This window comes from Eucyclogobius newberryi, unplaced genomic scaffold, assembly GCF_026437365.1.
Source record: "Eucyclogobius newberryi isolate DKJ021-1_F unplaced genomic scaffold, fEucNew1.0.hap1 SCAF_18, whole genome shotgun sequence".
In the NCBI taxonomy this organism is placed as follows: Eukaryota; Metazoa; Chordata; class Actinopteri; order Gobiiformes; family Gobiidae; genus Eucyclogobius; species Eucyclogobius newberryi.
In genome coordinates, this window is record NW_027315812.1 from 14,534,681 (window position 1) to 14,553,857 (window position 19,177).

The window sequence follows — 19,177 nt, forward strand, 5'->3', positions numbered from 1 at the left end:
GTGAATGTCATTTTATAGGAAAAAGAAAATCTTGCCGTACAAGAAAGAAAGTATGCTGATCTGACCAGTGGGGGACACTTCACTTTGAGAGAGGTGAGTCTGAGGGGCGGCTGGCCAACCAGAGTGACCCTCTTCATCTCCTCCTTCAAGGGACAGGATCTAATGGTTGGGCTTGGGTCTCCTTTCCCTGCCAGGACCCTTTCTGTCCCACTGATGTGTGTCAGTCATTTAGTGAAAACTGGCTTGACACCACTCCTCCCTCCCCCCTTCCTCATCCAGCCAACCCGTGCAGCCTCTCTACCCTCCTTTCCTCTCTTTATAGTAAAAATACCAAGGTAATTCTTTCCCCGTCAATGTGTTGGTCTAGTCTTTTAATTGTTGCAAGAATGTATTAATGTATGTTTTCCTTAATAATTTAACCGCACACTCAAATGTTGGATCGTTTGTTTTCACTGTATGTGTTGTAAATAATGACTAACTAAATCTGTAATGTTGCAAGCTAACACTAAAATCACAGCATTTCCAGGCACTCGTATTGAAATAATGTATTAAAAAGGCACACTGGCTTCTTGCGATGCCTCACCCTTTCTCTCTAATCCCTGTCCCCCACGGCACTTTCCAGGGATATGTCACAGTCAGTGAGCTGAATGAGCTTTACTCACAGCTGGGGGGGAACCCTAAACGTGCCCCTGCTCCTGCTCCCTCCACTGACTGTCCCGACAACAAGGCAAACTCCTCCAGTGACGATGAGCCGAGCAAACCGGAGGACGAGGTGTGTGGAGCGTGTGCTGATGTCGAAGATGTTACATTTTTAGCGACAAAGACAAAGTAAAGATGTAAATTTAAAAGTAATTATTAGTTTGCAGTAAAATAAATAAATAAATAGGACATACTGAAGGATTTCCCTGATCAGTTTTATAATTTAAAGGTGCACTTTGAGGGAATTCCACGTTTCTGTGCTTTGAATATTACACAGTACAGCTTTAAACAAATCTATCTTACATTTATTACAGGTTACAATTACACTTACAGTTGTTTGAATAAAGCAGTGACGCATTTTGCACTTTATTATTGACAATTAATATTATCAATACATTTTACACTCTACTTACATTTTACACTCTATACACATATTGATTTGTAGAGTCTAAATTTGATCTCCTTCCATTCTCTTCAACTGTAATTAGTTTCCACTCTTTCTTCTTTCCAAAGCTTTGTATCTCTTCTTCACCTGCCTACTGTTCTTCCTCTTCTGACTTCAACCCTCCTCCTCCTCCTCTTCGACCCTTCCCCAAAACGGTGTACTCTGTGCACTGGCCTGAAGTCATGGTGACTTATCGGGACCCCTCTCCCCTCCCAGACTCTCCCCCTCCTCCCCTCCCTGTCAAACAACATCACCACCGGCCCAGGCAGGTAATGTGTGTTTGAGCAATTTAGTTTTAGTTGTCTTTATGTATACAACCAGTAGATGACAGAAATGAGACGTGTTATATGGTTGATTTGACTTACTAAATAAAACTATGATGATAAATTGTGAAAAAATGTGTGTGTTTCTGCAGCATTTCCGTTTGCTGGAGGAGAGGAGGCGGTTTGATAAAGACAGTGGATCACACTACAGTGGCACTTTACCCAGAAAGAAAACCACACCAGCTGTGATTCCACAATTTACATGTGCAACCCTGGGGCGGAGCTTTCCCACCAAGGTAAATACAGGCAAATATCTCTGTAAAAGTCTAGTTATTTCTATAATGAATAATAATAATAATAATATAAAAATTTAAATAACACAATACATGTTTTTCAGGCTCATCAGCCCTTAGTGCAAAGTACAAGCTGCGGCAGCATTCTTCCTAGAATGTTTTCCTTATCCAGCAAAGAAATGGATTCACGCCGTCTGCACAAAGGTATAAATGCATTTACTAACCACTGTGCCTAAATGGGTCAAGGGGAAAAGGCTGGAAAGAAACTGCTTGTGATGGAATGTAATTATTCTCCATTCCATCACTATCTTCTCTCTCTATGACAGTCTGGCCAGCCCACAAAATCCTATGAGATTTACTTTTACTTTGTCCAAAGTGTAATAATGGATAAATGTATTTAGGATTTTAGAGATATATAGTTAGAATAGTACAAGTAATTCTGTACTGGTGACATGTTGCAGGCCCCTTAGTCCCTGAAGACCCTTGATCTTCCTCATTAGATGGGTGGGCTCAGTGCGATGGGCAGATGTTATCAAATGGATTCTTCCTGTCCATTGACGGTCTCTCAGGAAACAGTTTTGTCACACTGGTCACAAGCAGGTTTTTTCAGACCACTGGAGAAGCTGCAAATCTTAAACTACTGTATTGTCGTCGATTTTCCTCCTAATTGAGCAAATTGGATTGATTTTCACTGTGGCGGGGCACTGTGATTTAGAAATCCAACCAAATGGGCAAGATGTTGTCCCAGGAGGTATAGTCGAGCGACGCGCCATGTTTACAAAAGGACATTTTAGCTGGAAATTCAATTCTGTTTCTGTTATTATGTTTCTAGGTCAGCCTGGCTCCAGAACAGCCTCTCAGACAAACGTCTACCTCGACGGCTTCGGTTATCGTGACCAAGCCTTTGACACAATGAGCGTGGACAGTACGGACTCGATAGAAACCAGCATTTCTGCATGTTCGCCTGACAACGTATCCAGGTTCGTATGTTACCTCTCACTGCTACTTATCAATGTGGTTCTAAAATCATGATACTATATGTGTTGCTTTATTTTGTGTATATATGGTGGAATGGTATGAACAGTGATGACAAAATGTAATATTCAGCATTTCATAAAATCGGATTCCTGGCATCTGATAAGGGTTAAAACATTTTGTACTTGTATTTAGAGTTTTATACATTTAGCAACTTATTATATTGTGATAACTGTTTCATATGAGGCGAAGCGTGCATGAGGCAGAATGAACATGAAGTGAATTGAAACGGGCTGTGGATGGCAGAGGTGTCTTTTCTTTTCCTGGTCCCTCCTCAGAGAAAAGGATTTGTGCTCTGGCTCCAGGAGGCTCTTGATTAGTGCTTTAAGGGTCAGGTTACGGAAGACTGAAAAGAACTTGAAAAGTCGAGTGTGTAACCACATTTCTCATGCCTCGTGGGGACATAAATCCATCTGCAAAGACGCTAAAAATGACTTATGAAGATTGTAGAAACAAAAGGATGCCTCATGGGGAGTGCTCGGATTTAGAGAGGTGTTGTTTGTGTGGTAAACATAAAGCTATGACCCCTAATTTAATATATGGACGGAAACACAAGGCACATGTGTGTAGACAGGCTCAGCCCCTGCAGGATCCAGAGAGATTTGAATTGTGGAGGTACATTTGGGGGTCCGGACTCGAAACATGTGTGCGCGCTTTCATTCTTTTCTTTTTACGGCTGTTACATCTGTCTTTTCTTCTCCCCCTTCTCCTCCCTCTGAATGGTATGGTCTGCAGAGAGATTTTTTAGCCCGGGTTTCAAACTATTTGCAGACGGACCTCTTTGTATTGTAAGCTGTCCTGGAATCTCTCTGATCTCAGTATGACTGCATTTGGATTGCTTCGTACAGGTTTAGAAAAGAGCGGAAAACAGAGGTGCAGGAGCTTGTTCTTAGCTTATGTAATGCTTATGTTTCAGTTTTAGTTTAGTATTTATATTGATGAATTAAAAGTAGCATTACAATGACAACGAGCGCTGTCACATTCCATCATATAAGGTAAGGGACCAGATATTTTGTTGTTTTGCCACATTTCTCTAATATAAGCTTTATTATTATTAGCTGTTAACGCTATTGATCCGCTCTGTTAAATCACCCAATCATTGCATTTGATTGTATTTGTTTGAACGCTGGTTTGAGAGCGGGAAACATTCTCTTCTGATCATTCTGGCCCTTCATAACTCTTTTTTCTTGGTCATTTCTTTTGTATTTCTGTGACTCACATTTCTGGTTTGTTTGTACTGGCTTTAATGTGTACCATTCATCACAAAAATGTAGTGACACAATTAAAACAATCTGGATCCCCATTTCCTTTTTGGCTCCGGATAAAACGAACGTTGTGTGCGTTTTGTGCGAGGGCATTTGCATATTTGTGTTGAGCTGAAAAATGAACAGAAAAGTCAAGCAGTTATGAAAGAAGAAGAGAATGGGAGCGCTAAACGTGAACCGCCAGTGAGACCGAGCAACATCTTTAGACGCTGGAAAATAGACTGACAGTCCGTTCATTGTCTTTGATCTTCGTGATTCATCTTGAGGATTCCATATTGACACGCCTTTGTTGTGTTTCTGATGCAGCGCCAGCACGTCAAACATGGCTAAACTGGAGGAGATGGAGCGAATGCTACGAGAGGCGCAGGCTGAGAAGAAAAGCTTCATGGAACACAAGGTACGCAGAATCATTAGAGCAGCTTTATTGATCCCTGGCCATTGTGTTGTCCAAACTAGGGCCCGGGGGCCAACTGCGGCCCTCAGACCAATTTTTGTTGGCCCTCTAGCTTCCTGCTATATTGGCCCAAACAACAAAAAGTAGTACTTTTTACTGTGAAATTGGGAAAAATCAGGCATATTGATGTTATACTGACCTAATATTCATTTTCCAAGTCTAATTAAAGATGTGGAGGCTCATTGCAGTAACGTCAAATGCAAAATTTTGAATGATTCACTTTGTCATTCAACAAATTCGACATTGTCAAGTTGTTTGTGGCCCTCTGCCCCGTTTAAGTTTCAAAATGCGGCCCTTGGTGAAAAAAGTTTGGACCCCCCTGGTTAAAAGTTATTAACAACTAGACAGAACAGTTAAAATTTGTATTCTAGATTCAAACTGGGGGTTTCATGGACTTGGAACCAGTGCACAATAAAAATGCAATAAAACGAGCTGACACTATGCTTCCCTTTAATGACGATTTGACTCTTACTATGCTTGAAAAAAAAAAGTTGCTTCAAATGATTATGTGGTGTATCTAAAAGGAGCAAGAAATGGAAATACGAAAACAGGCTCTGGATGAGGAGCGCAGGAGGAGGGAGGACCTGGAGAAAAGGCTCCAGGAGGAGACCAGCCGACGACAGAAACTCATCGACCGCGAAGTCAAGCTCCGAGAGAAGCAGAGGGCACAGGTGAGAATAAATTACAATAGATTTTCCACTCCAAAGCACAGCTGGTACGTTTGGATCAGTGTTGTGCATGTCATATTTATTCATCAGTTAACCTTAGATGGTTCATGTCCAAGAAAAACACATTTCTTGGTATTTTGCATAAGCCTTTCTTTGAGGAAGTCGTTTTCTTCCACTGACAGTTCATATTTTGTATTTTCAAACTTAAAAATAGAAGAACAAATGCTATGTTCATACTGAAATGTTGGTATTCGAGTAAATACACGCGGAAATCTTAAAAAACACTTTTCTTTTACCAGTCTCGGCCTCTTACTCGGTACCTGCCTGTGCGTAAGGATGACTTCGACCTGCGTTCACACATCGAGTCTGCCGGTCACCATGCCGACACCTGCTTCCACCTGTCCCTCTCTGAGAAGACCTGCAGGGGTTACTTGATCAAGATGGGGGGCAAGATCAAAACCTGGAAGAAACGCTGGTTTGTCTTTGATCGCAATCGTCGCACCCTCTCCTACTATTCCGGTAAAAGACATTACATTACATTACCCACATTACTGGTTTAAATGCTCGTACACATGTTTATCTTACTGTATTTGAATTAGGTTCTGACATAATTTTTGCTGTTTTTGCAGATAAACATGAAGCAAAGCTAAAGGGCGTCATTTACTTTCAAGCTATTGAAGAAGTTTATTATGACCACTTAAAGAACGCACATAAGGTGAGTTTGAAATTATCTTTATTCCAAGAAATTTTGCCAATATAATTCTTAGTGGTTGAAATATGTTGTTTTCTTTGTTCCAATTTTGCCCTTTTCCCCCCTTGTAATTTAATACATTTATGATTTGTTTTTATATGTTGTTTTATTCAAAGCAATGCAAATATTTTTCTCTAATCATTTCCATTGCTCTTTTTCCGTAGAGCCCAAACCCGTCCCTCACCTTCAGCGTAAAGACTCACGATAGAGTTTACTACATGGTGGCTCCGTCCCCTGAGGCCATGAGGATCTGGATGGACGTGATTGTAACTGGAGCTGAAGGCTACACACAGTTCATGGTCTAGAGAAGTGCTCCTGAAGCACTCCACAAGAAATGTATAAACTTTTTATTTAAAACATGATGACCAATGTAAAGGGAATTACATATTCACTCACTAAGACATAGTTATGTTTTCAAACAGGGCTATTTAAGTCAGCCAAACTGAACAAGCTGAAATGAGGGTTAGAGTTGGATTAAATCAAAGAACTTGTAGCTTAAAGGTAGAAAACGCATTTCAAGTATTATCCATTACTGTAAAGACTTGTTTTCGTTTATTCCAAATAGTAGCAATTTTTTCAAGCTGTCACTCTGATTGATTATGTTTTTTTCTGTCTCCTTTGTCCATGTGGCTCTTTAGGGCATAACTATTCCAGTTGACACGCTTCTGTAAAGGTTAATGTGCTGCTGTACATATTATGTACATTCTTTACTTCATTTAAACTTTATGGTGCTATATTATTAAAAGAAACGTGTCTCTCTAGTAATTGTCACACACTCAACAGTGATTATGATTACAGGATTGGAAGCTACAATATGAAGCTGCATTTGAATGAGCTACTTTGTCACGCTTCACTTTTTGTTGTTAAGATTTGTAACTGTGTGAAAAACACATTGGCGTTCTTTGAGACGGGACAAATGGTACACAGATTTGGTGTTTTGTGGTGCTACATTTCAATGCATTGCCTTTCACTAAACACTGCAAGAGTGCCTTACATTGACTTGCTAACCAATCATTTCTCTGAAGCGCAGACCAAAGTTTTATATGTGTATGTACATTTGTTTTTGTTATTTTATATCAGAGCGATACATTTGTTTTTTGTATACATCTTAGATGAGATTGTATAACGGGATTTTTCAAAAAGGATGTTGCAGTGAAATTTGACATATACTTTACTTTGGTTATATATAGGCTTATTCTGTCCTATGTATTTAATGCATGTTTTGTATTTTATATAAATAAAATGTATAGCCTACTTTTTAAATTCGGCTTGTTTGTGTCATGTTTGTACAGTGAAGAAGGGTAAAGTTTGATTATTTTCATTTTTATAGCCTCTATATCTAAGAAGAAAATACAAGCCAGCAATAACTGCAAGAACAAGGGACAGGGCGCCATCTAGCGGCACAAGTTGGCCATTAGAATCGTGATTTTGCCAAATGAAATCCAAGGTCGTCCCATTTAGTCAATAATCACAGGGCAAACGATGATAACAACGTAAATGAAGATGCAATAGCTACTCAGAGCATCCAGAATAAACGCCTATTATTGTAAACAACCATCAGCGGATAAACAGTTTCTCTCTTAAACTCAAACACGTCAGCAGAGCTCATTTTGTATCTGCTCAGAATCCTGTGTAAACGCGGGGTCCTGATGGCAATAGTGTCATTGATCCAGCCTTGGGCCCGCTGCGGTCGGGCTATTTATAGACGACGGCTCGACTATCCTTGGGTCAACCAGAGCCGGCTGTTTCTTTCGCGCGCGCCTGTTTCTTTAAGGGTCCAGCTGTAATTCGATCACAACGTTCCCACCACCTCAAAACACACACACACACACACACACTCACACACTCACACACACACACACACTCACACACTCACACACTCACTCACACACACACACACACACTCACACACACTCACACACACACACACACTCACACACACTCACACACTCACACACACACACACACTCACACACACACACACACACACACTCACACACACTCACACACACACACACACTCACACACACACTCACACACACTCACACACACACACACACTCACACACACACTCACACACACTCACACACACTCACACACACACACACACACACTCACACACACACACACACACACACACACACTCACACACACACACACACACACACACACACACTCACACACTCACACACACACACACACACACTCACACACACACACACACACACACACACACTCACACACACACACACACACACACACACACACACACACACTCACACACTCACACACACACACACACACACTCACACACACACACACACACACTCACACACACAGTCGGTAATCGAGCGTCGAGCTGCACGATCCGGCTCCGCAATTACGCACGCTCCCCGCCGTAGATGGGGCCGACGGTAAACAACACGGCTCCCGCTGCTGCTCCCGCCGCTGCTCCCGCCGCTGGCACGGGCGCGTCTCCTCCTCTCCCCCGCACTCCCGACCAAGTTGTGAGCGTCCGCGATCGGGCTGCGTGTGCGTGAAGGAGGAGGAGGAGGAGGACGGAGGGAGGAGAAGGCGAGCCGCCGTCGTCTGCGCGCGCGGCGGTGCGTTATCGGAAAACGACGCGATATGGACGTGGCTTCGGTTCGGCGCACGCGACGCGACACGCGCGGCGACAACGGCGAAACCGGTTGACATAGTGATCGCGGACCGGGACAGTCTTCTTAATGCAAGTCTCAGGTGAGCTGGGGACGGGACGTATGCGGGGGTGGTCGTGTCGCGTGCGTGCTGCTGCTGCTGGTGGTCGGCCCCGCGCGCTCCCAGTGAAGAGAGGCCAGTCCGGTTTGGTCCATTCACAGCGCGTTATTGTGTTGCGTTAAAGCGGATGTTGTCCCATAGTGTCCCATTCACCAGAGACACTGTAAACGCACTGGCTACAATGTCCCGCGGAGACGCACGCGCACGCACATACACGCACACACACACACGCGCGCGCACATAAACACACGCACATAAATACACGCACATATATACACGTACATGCGTTTTTCCCCCTATAGAAGTGTTATTTCCTGGTAAACGAGCCGCACGTTTCTCACGCAGGCGCATTATTTAACCGCACTTGCGAGACGTTTTGCGCGCGTCATGTGGCGCCGGAGGAAGAACGTGGTGTGACTCTCTTCCTAGAACATGAACCAGTCTTGGCCAATAATATAAATAAGGCATCCGCGTGCAAATGTAGGCATGTACCATCATGCGTCCTGGCCTGGGGCAGTTCATGTAGGGTGAGCTGCTATAGGCCATACAAGACGTTCTACTGTTAAGCAAGTTGTCTACGGTCATGTTCTTATGCCAAGGCTGATTTGAGTTTTTGTTTCCATTCCTGTCGTTCTTGTATTTCCACCTTCAACAGACAAATTCCTGCAATGTTTACTGTTTCTTGACCTTTGCAACTGCTTTGCCCTTGAATCGTCCTAGTCACACAACAGGTTATTTCAAATTCACTCTGAGGCATAAGCACAAGCCGATGACAGATTCGGACCATATTTGAATAGTTCTTATGCATTCACACAACAGGTCTGGTTTCTCACACTGTCCACAGCTGACTTCTGGTGGTGTTATAAGCCGGCTGCAGGACCAGTTTGCATGTGCAGTAATCAAATATAGGCCTATAGATCTTTAATGATGCGGCTTATGATGCTGCAAAATGGGCTCAGTTATTGAGTCGTGAAATCCCATTGTGGATGTTTTTAATAAGATAAGATAACATAAGAGAACCTTTGTTTGTCCCATATTGGGGAGATTACAGTGTTGCAACCCACAGTTCAAGAACAGCAGGAGAAAAGAAGCATGCAATTAAAAAAAAGATAAATAACTTTAAAAATAGTCTTCAATGTAAAACAATGTGCAGGTAGAACAATAAAAAATAACCGTGGTTGAGTACATTGACAAATATTTGTATATGCATGCATTTCCATTCAGTACTATTCTGCTTCTTACTAAATACTTACTATATTGTATTTCCATAAATTCTCTGTGTGTCTTCATAAAGTCACATTGTGGAAGTCTTTAAGTTCATAAGCAAATTATTTTTCTACTTGCCTGAGCAATAAACTACCAGAAGGCATAAACTCTAAAATAGTAAGACAATATATTGCTATTAAATTGTGAGTATACCCAGAATACAGTTATAATCCTTACGGGAGGGTTAGGTGACATAGGTGACATACATTCTGTGGTTGAACATTTACCTTGCTCTTTGGCTGCTGCCCTTTTACCAATCTCTTCTTTAAACACAAACACAGCTGATGAACTGAACCATCGTGTCATGGCCAGTTTGTACAATGTCTGTGTACAAAGTTACTAAATGTGCGTCAACCTTCTTCTGTTTACAGTGACCTTGGGTGGCCATGGACCCGTTCAGCCAGCTCATCCTCGCCATTTCTGTGACAAGTTTCTTTACCTTCCAGTGGCTTTTCCACAAAGCCAGCCCCTGGATGTCTATTCGCTTCAGCCCAGGATTCGTCAACCTCACTGACAAGCAGAGGGTGGAGTGGAACTCAAGGTAACCTCTTGAACTGGCCCACATGCTTTTATGGTCAAGTGGGTTAAAGTTCTTATCCTCAGGTGACGAGAAAAGCTGCCTCTGCTGGTGTATGACGGCCACTGGCATTGTTTACTACCACCTGTTTGTCTCTGTTAAAGTTGAAGATTTGTTTCTATAGAAAAACTTAGACTTAGACCAATGAGCCACAAGGTAAACAACTTGGGACAGTGGGCTTGACTGTCCCAATCATTTAAAATACTTCGTTCATATTGGCTTTATTGTGCATTAGTGCATTTGTGTAATTGAAAGGGTGATTTATGAGCCGATGTAAAGCCATATTTTGTTGCGCTCCCGGGACAGGCTGTGGCTTTACTTACAGTTGGCTGAGCTGCCTGACTGATGGCTAAACATTGCACAGTTTGTCTCAGGGCTTGGATGGCTGGTCGCGCGTGACCCTGCAGCAGTGTTGACTCTTTCACTCTAATTGGTTTCAAACTTTGTGTAGCTTTCACAGCAAATTCACCAAGAAAGAGCTCTCCAAATGTGTTATTATTTTGATTCAAGTCCACTGTTTAGTCCTTTTAAATAACTCAAATAGTGAACACTGTCTGTTCTGTTGTGTGTTCCAGGACAGTGTCGACCTTTCATGCTCTTTTAGTTGGACTGTTCTGTCTCTACATCTTATTCTTTGATGATGCTGTCAATGAAGACCCAGTCTGGTGAGATTTAAAGATCTCACACAAACAATAAAACAATTGTGTTATTTTATTCAAATCAAATACCAAAACAAACTTGCTCTTTACAGGGGAGATCCCACATTAGTGAAGATTAATGTTGGCATTACAACAGGCTACCTCATTTCTGGTAAGAAATGCTGGCATCTAATCCTGAAATGTCACGTTTCCATAATTGTAAAACATGTGAAATTTAATTTGCACATTGCTTTTGTTTTTCTGTGCATGTTTTTTTCAGATCTGCTGCTAATATTTTACTTTTGGAAGGCGATAGGCGACAACTTCTTTGTAGTTCACCATCTGGCAGCGTTGTATGCTTACTACTATGTACTGGTGAGTGCCCTATTGTCCAATAGCAATATATGCAGGCAAGATGGGAAGAAGACAACCTCAAGTGAACAGCTATGTCCTTAATGACATGGAGATACTAAGACATTTCACAGAGCTAATGTTGGACGAGTGAAGGTAATCTAAGGACAAACTGCACACGTTTCAGCAAATGGAAAGTTATTTTGGTCCTGAAATTGCAGTATGTGATAAGATATCAGCTGATGTATTTATTTGCGATAACGTACTGATTTAAAGCAGGAAGCTTTATATAAGGTTGACTGTCATAATTTGATTAGATTTACAGTGTTTTCATCATGAACCAATTACAAGCAAATTTCTGCCGATGTAAATGAGAAGCGAATCAAAAATATTCAAATCAATCATATTTATTTGAACCATGAAAGCTTCATACACCCACATCATATCTGGTCGATGTCAAATGCGGTTTAATATGGCGTAAGAAAGACATGCATCTGGGGCAGGGCTGCTGTTCACTTTTGGTTCTATCTTAAACCCTCCTGGTCAATGAGGATATATGCTTAAATGAAGACAATGAATGACTTTGGTATTTTTTGCATGGAATGCTCAATGATGGTACTGGCTGACCCTCCCCTCCTCACCTTGCCCTTACGGTTTCTGTGCTTTCTTAATTTGATAGTGGGCTCCTTTTATTGTTGCTAATTTGAAGTGAGCTGAACTTGTCCGAGCTGTGGCAGCTGTGTGCATGAAGCACTGTTTGCAGACAGCGTTTTGTTTTGTGCATGATAACAACTCGTATTTAACCTATTCACTGATTCTTCTGCCTATCTCCAGTACCTTCCCTTTCTGCTTTGTGCCAGGGCCTAGTTGTGCTAACTCCTTCTCCTTTTGCTTTGTTGACAAATGACTAAACCAAAGTCTTACTGGACAAATGGAATATTAATTCAACGTTTAAAAAAAGTTTTATGTCAAATAAAGACATACAGTGTGCTTTGTTCTTCCTCAGAGTTGTAAATGTTATCATATTTAACATGCTATAATAGTATATGCAACCTCAATTAATCTCTAAAACCTTGTGTTGTATGAGTCATAATACTCATTGGAACCATAAAGTGTGTCATGCTGCAGCCTGTTTGTTGGACAGAGCAAGCACCTGTATGTACAAGAATAAACCATAGTCGGTTGGCCATACTGTTACTGGACACTCATGACTGTTTCTAAATTATAGCTCTGACCCAAATGTCATTTTCATTTAGTTTCGTACACAGTCAAAAACGTGTCATTTGTTGTCATAGTTTAAGTTAATGTGTCAACTGTGTTTATGTGAAAATGTTTGTGTTAATATTTAACCGCCGGCCTCTTATAGTATAACAATGAGGCACAATGCTTACCTATACTCACTTTAATTAATCCTTAATATACACTGCATAAATCAACCACTAATGTCATCCGTTGAAATGTATGTCTTTCTCTCTTAATGTCATTCGTTAGAACAATGTTTTGGAAACATGAATTGCTTAATAGGCCTAATAATGCATGCTTTCTTATCGATGGTTTAAGTGTGTTGCATTTCATGTGGCAGCATCTTTCTGTTCTAAAAGATGTACATGTGTCTGTTTCTGTGTTCTCTGCTGACCTTAATATAACAAGCCCCTTTCAAACCCCACATGCATAAATGACCAACTACCCTTGTTCATGCAAAAACTACCAGAAGCGTTTCTAGTGTATATAGCATTGATCTAGGTGGGGAGTGCTCTGTTCCTTTCTTGTCTGCTGTTATTGCTCTTGTGTTGCACTGAGCAGATATGATGCCCAGTCACAGTATGGACTTACCAGTTCCTAGAGGTATTAGCATGCTACTGCTAGCAGGAAATATGAGGTTTAACTATATGTCTCACATAGTAAGTATAAAAAGACTTTGTTTCAGGTCTGAAGGTAAGTATCACTCACACAGTTCACACGTCACACAAGCATCAGACAAATGTGTTGCCAATATGACTGTAAATGGCACATCTACTGTTAAAATATAATGTGTTATTCATGTTGAACATATTTGGTTTATTCATATTACAATTAACATCATGTGTTAATTGTGTGTGTAAAACATGTGTTTGAAATGTAACTGGTACGCTGCTGCTGTCATATTTTGCTTTTCCCAGTAATTTGGCATCACCGTCTTAATTTTATTTTAATAACATAACAAAGGTGTATACACGGCTACATCCTTGGCCCACTTTGAAACATCTATGTCTATGAAGTGCGTATTAATACCAGGATAGAGAAAATGCTTTAGATATTGCTCTTATAATGCATGGTTTGTTTGCATAAGGCCAACTGCCTTATGCAGACAAGTTTATACAAGTTTATAGAGTTTAGGATTGTATTGTGTTGCAGAGCTGTCAGCATCATCGACATGTGCAGTGATTATACATTGTCTGTGTCTCTCATACTTAGATGTTGTTTAGTTGCAAATGTATTTAATCAGCACAAAACAATTATGAAAAGTAATCTGGTCATGTCTCTTATTAGAGAAGGATAAGCCTAGATAGATTCTGTTATCACTCAAATGATTACACAAACTTCAAATATCACGATAAACAACCTTATTGAAACTGTTGCAGAATAATCCCAGTAAATTGTTAAAAATGCATACGCTGCAACTATTAAATAGCGTTAGTTTTTAGTTATTATTAGATGTTAGTATTTCTATTGAGTCATAGACGATAATTATTCAATCTACAGCTGAAATCTTACTGAACTACAAAAAATGTTCACACTGTAAATATTGGGCCCCAAAATAAATGCTTCCATCTGTCATTTATACAGTAATTATTGTGACATGCCTAATAGTTAGTTACAGATTCAAAAATGAGCTTGAGGAAGATGATGCCACAACAATCTTGCATCCTAAGCTACTGCTCGAAAACACAAAATGTAGTTGTTGTCATGTTGTCATAACATTCTAGAGCACACGGCATCAAATGGAAGGGTTAATCATTTGCCCTGACTTCAATGTGAACTCTAGAACGTGAACGCAGCCTGTCATGGTTACATGTGGGAACACACTTTCACAACTGACTTTCTTATATTTGTCACTTTCATTTGTGGCCCTCTCCTGTTCTTACATCGATCTTTCAGGGTCACGGGATGTTGCCTTATTTTGCTAACTTTCGCCTGTTAGCGGAGTTCTCCACCCCATGTGTGAACCAGCGGTATGTATTCAGATCTACCACTCACTCACTACATACAATAAACCGTAAATACTTTGATTGCCGTTTGCTAATTGTATGTTTCAGTTGGTTCTTTGAGGTCCTGGGCTATCCCAAGTCCTCAGCGCCCAACATGGCGAATGGCGTCGCGATGGCAGTGGTCTTTTTCATGGTCCGCATCGCTGTCATCCCGGTGTACTACAGTCGTATGTATGCGGTGTACGGCACTGAGGCCTTCTACCTGGTGCCGTGGGGCGGACGCGTGGCCTGGATCGGCTCCAGTATCTGTTTGGACATTATGAACTTCATATGGATGCACAAAATTGCGCGGGGCTGCTACAGAGTGCTCCGTTCAGCGCGGAAAAATACGTCACAAGAGAATGGAAAGTCGAATTAAATAAACTCACGATCATGATGAGAGTAAAACACAAACTTCATGAATGTAAAAAGGATGATGGAAGTCTCCCATATGCGTACGTCTTACAACGGACACGGTCTGTGAGATGTGTGTGAATGGACCACCGACCCGGGCCAGCCATAAGCCATGAAAACCCCCTCTTAATACTCTGCATGGCCAGTTTGTTTCATGCGAACAGCAAGAGTTCTATACAGATGATGGACTCATTTACCCAAAACACACACATTATCAAAAGGTTTACGGTTCTTATTAGTGCTCCTTTTAATATATTTAGAAGAACTTTTGCTAATATCATAACCAGGTCAGATGTTTTGCTTCTCATCGCTCAATGGAGAGCTTCATTTGGATGCAGCAATCTCAGCGATCCTTGAAAGTGTGAAATCCTTTTAGTGCCATAAAAAATGCTTTAATTTCGTGGGATAATTTACCTTTTCCTGATTCATTTTCTTTGCATTGATTTACTTTAGGTGTATTACGTAGTGTGTCACAGATCAGCAAATATATATATATCAGATTCAAGACATTGATAACTAACTCATCTGAATCTTCTGTATGTTTTTCAAGGCTAAACATAATTGATAGATTTTGTGGCCCGTGTGCTTTATTGACAGGGAAGTACAGAGTGAAATGTGGGATGAGAGAAGGGAGGACATGCAGTACTCGTGACACTGCGGCCGGCTGCACTGAGCCTGGCATACGTGTGCTGAGTCTTTACCGCTCGACCACCGGGCAGCACAGCAATTGAGTGTGTTTTTAAACCAAATTTTTAATAAACATTTTCAATAGCAAATGAGTGCGTTAACAATGGGCAGTCAGGACACCAAGTAACGACGTAGGCAGAGGTGGGTAGTAGTAGTAGTAGTAGTAGTAGTAGTAGCAGTTTCTCATAAAATTGTACGTCTTCGCCTTATTTGGACGGCATACTTTTACTCTTAACTTGAGTAATACATTTGATAGTACTTTTACTTGAATAAAAGTTTTGTTACTCTTCCTGTGAGAAGTATCGTCCTAGTGAAAAGCGTCATGATGACATTTTTGTATCACCGCTCCTTCGGTTATGTTTTTTTTTTATTTTGAGTCTCAGATTTAGTTTATAAATGTTTTGTCTTTCCAATCACATTAACTTCAAATCTCCCCAAATACTTTTTACTCTTACTTGAGTAACTTTACACTAAGTAAAGTACTATTTTTGGCTCTCTACCCACCTCTGAACATACTTTGCTTGACTTCATAAATCCTTGAAATATTTTCTAAATTCAAACATGAGATCTGTTTTCTAAAATAGTGGCTGAAGGGAGATCATGGTTTCCATGTAAACAATGATGGTTGTGAATGAGGGTACAGTTCTTGTACTTTTACAACATTAAACATATTTTGTTATAGCATTGTTTACTCAACATAAAATGACAACACAATAGTTTATTGCCGTTACTGCTGTACATGAATGCTTATGTAAAATGTCAAGAAAAAGGGATTGCACGTTCATCTTGACATGCTGTTTGCATATTGATTGTTTGCCTTTTGGATAGTTAATATTTTTGTCACTCCTGTTTATGTACTTTATGTGATTATTTGTTATTGCCTTTGTTATTGACCATTTAAAATGGTGGAAGTGGATATTTAGTGTTACATGGTTTTGTAATTTTAATTTGATGCATTTTTTCTTTTTTAACGTACCAATTTGCAAGCAATCTGCAATTTGCATCTTTGCATTTGTTCAAGGCCTACATCAATATTCTACTTTGAAAGAAGGTTAGGGTTCAAGGACGCTGGATTGGTTGTACATGGTCAGCATCAGCAAGGTCCTCTTCATGCGCCCTCTATAACTGCATGTTGTATTGCATGAGATTGCACTGTAAAACATATTTTTATATGTTTATGGATTCCTATGCTGTGCCAATAATACTATGTAATCCACACATGCTATATAATGGTAATCAAGCAGATCTTAGTAGAAAATACAATACTGAAATAATCAATGAAGGGAATACTTGAATACTAATCAGCACAGTTCTAAACTATTCGGGCTGTGCAAATAGACACCTTTGGCATCCTGTGCTCAATTTATGGTCATAATTTATTAACCTATTGAAAGTCAAGATTGTGGATGCCTATAATAGGATGCACAGCACAGATTTTCTTGCTGTTTTTGTTTGGAATGTTGTATTGACGAGGGATGTGTACTGATGGAGCCTTAGGGACATTCTATGAATGTGAAAACAAGAAAATATTTGTCATTTACATTCTCACTTGTTATAACAATAAATATTAAAAAAATACATGTTTTTATGATGACACGTTTTTTTGCATATCTGGCCTACTGGCCGACACAACAGTGCAGAGTACCCAGCCTTCCTTATGATTACAGTTTTTTACGATTGAATAAACACAATTTTGATTGTTTTGTTTTATTTAGCAAAACCCTACACACAATTAGCACAACCTCAAACACAATTATCAAAACACCTTAGCTCCTTTGCAAAATGAACCACTCTTGTAAAAACTATACACTAATTGATCAAAACCATATTTTTTACCATATGAAACACACATGTTGCATATGACTTAACTATGTTTGCACCAGTTACACACTGATGTTTAAAATCTTAAACACTTTCGGCTAATCCTGCTTCTAAGTGCACAGAGTCGTATGGGTGAAGTGCACCGTGAATTTGCAAAACATCGCTCGGATTTTACAACTAAACACAATGTCTGCTCACACTTTTTGCAAAATAATACACACAGTGAACACTACAGATCACTGTAGACACCACACAGGACACAAGACTAATGCTGTTGACAGTGTCATTTAGTTTTTTCCATATACTCAAGCCAACATGGCGAAAAAAATGTTTTCCCAGTTTTCATGAACATAACATTCTATCCAGTACAAAAAAGAACCCCCCAAAAAAGAAAACACAGTACAGTTGGACCTCTTCTCCTTTCAGCTTCACCTCCTCCTGCTTGAAGTCTTCCTCTTCCTCTACATCCACCTCGACCTCTGGCACGGCCTCTGCCTCCTTCTCCTCCTCCGATTCCCCCTCTCATCCTCACTCTTCCTCTTCCTTCCATGTTGGTTCAGTTTGGTGAACTCACCTGCTGCATTTTTATAGTGCTTAAACCTGATTGGTGTGTCTACAATTAAGCGATCGTGTGTTTGGTCACCTAATGACAGTGTTCAATGGATTGGCACATGGGTGTGGTCATTTGACAGTCAGTGCTTTAGAATTGCAAAGAAGTGACATCTTGATAAACTTCTGTGTCTAAATACATACAACTGTGTTCAGTGTTGTAAATCACTGTGTGTGTTGTTTTGCACAAAGTGTGAACTGACTTATTGTGTTACAGTGGTGCAAATCTGAGGCCGAGTTTTGCTCCTTGAGTGTAAGGTTTTGATAATTGGGTAAAACTTTAGATTTGTGTGTTTTTTCAATTGTAAAAAAACTGTAAATAGAGTCCATCTCTGTGTCATCAAATCTCAATATGAAGGCAACAGAAGCTCGTTATGAGAATTTGGGGAGCAAACAGAATCATGAAGTCCAAGGAACACACCAGGTATGAGGTCAAATCCAGCAATGGTCCGGACCAAGCTGAGCACAAGAGATGGGTCCCCTGGTGCTGTGGAGCCTACTGCTCCTCACAGGTTATCCCAGCATCAGTGAAGGATGGGTCAAATGCACAATAAAGTATAGCCAAGTGTGCTGAAAACTCTGATAATGATTAAACTAATGGCATTAAATAAATAAACATGTACATAATTCATGTGTAGCTGTATGTATATGTGAATACCTTTCACATACACATGCCTCTTTGTTTTGTTCTTATGTGCTGGGTGTTCATACAAAAATAAGAACCATTCACAAACATTTTGATTTTGTGTCTGGAGAGTTTATGTACTCCAAACATTTCTGATGTTTGTAATTTACACTTTTCTAGGGTTGAGTCACCCAGTTGGACAAAAATGATGTCACATAAAGAATGGTGCAAGTCAGGGCCACCATTGACATAGACATAAACATAGACACTATGACATAAGTCATAGTATCTATTAGCATTATATTTTTATTTCAAAACATGATCACATGTGT

General features: G+C 40.4%; 2 protein-coding genes across 6 annotated transcripts in view; both read left to right on the plus strand.

The window, feature by feature from the left end:
* Positions 1 to 7,136, plus strand: part of phldb2b (pleckstrin homology-like domain, family B, member 2b) — a 44,740-nt gene extending 37,604 nt beyond the window's left edge. For 2 of the 5 annotated variants that reach the window (XM_072450609.1, XM_072450612.1), the window contains 12 exons: positions 19 to 93; positions 195 to 335; positions 623 to 772; positions 1,213 to 1,413; positions 1,560 to 1,703; positions 1,805 to 1,904; positions 2,533 to 2,680; positions 4,307 to 4,397; positions 4,979 to 5,125; positions 5,422 to 5,641; positions 5,752 to 5,837; positions 6,038 to 7,136. In XM_072450609.1, coding sequence (XP_072306710.1) covers positions 19 to 93; positions 195 to 335; positions 623 to 772; positions 1,213 to 1,413; positions 1,560 to 1,703; positions 1,805 to 1,904; positions 2,533 to 2,680; positions 4,307 to 4,397; positions 4,979 to 5,125; positions 5,422 to 5,641; positions 5,752 to 5,837; positions 6,038 to 6,178 — 1,644 coding nt within the window. In that variant the 3' untranslated portion in view covers positions 6,179 to 7,136. The remainder of the gene's footprint in view (positions 1 to 18; positions 94 to 194; positions 336 to 622; positions 773 to 1,212; positions 1,414 to 1,559; positions 1,704 to 1,804; positions 1,905 to 2,532; positions 2,681 to 4,306; positions 4,398 to 4,978; positions 5,126 to 5,421; positions 5,642 to 5,751; positions 5,838 to 6,037) is intronic. The other 3 variants (XM_072450610.1, XM_072450611.1, XM_072450613.1) reach the window with 3 other exon arrangements.
* A 1,305-nt stretch (positions 7,137 to 8,441) lies between these two features.
* Positions 8,442 to 17,386, plus strand: tlcd4a (TLC domain containing 4a). Its single transcript, XM_072450616.1, has 7 exons — positions 8,442 to 8,612; positions 10,268 to 10,437; positions 11,049 to 11,138; positions 11,225 to 11,283; positions 11,392 to 11,486; positions 14,601 to 14,674; positions 14,759 to 17,386. The coding sequence occupies exons 2-7, from the start codon at positions 10,283 to 10,285 to the stop codon at positions 15,066 to 15,068; spliced, it is 783 nt and encodes a 260-aa protein (XP_072306717.1). The 5' UTR covers positions 8,442 to 8,612; positions 10,268 to 10,282; the 3' UTR covers positions 15,069 to 17,386.
* Positions 17,387 to 19,177: the final 1,791 nt, after the last annotated feature.

Bases quoted from the DNA above. Each gene is read 5' to 3' on its own strand.
- tlcd4a (XM_072450616.1), top strand. From the start codon at position 10,283: ATGGACCCGTTCAGCCAGCTCATCCTCGCCATTTCTGTGACAAGTTTC. The intron at 10,438-11,048 runs GTAACCTCTTGA...TGTGTGTTCCAG, and splicing joins AGGGTGGAGTGGAACTCAAG to GACAGTGTCGACCTTTCATG. The intron at 11,284-11,391 runs GTAAGAAATGCT...TGTTTTTTTCAG, and splicing joins AACAGGCTACCTCATTTCTG to ATCTGCTGCTAATATTTTAC.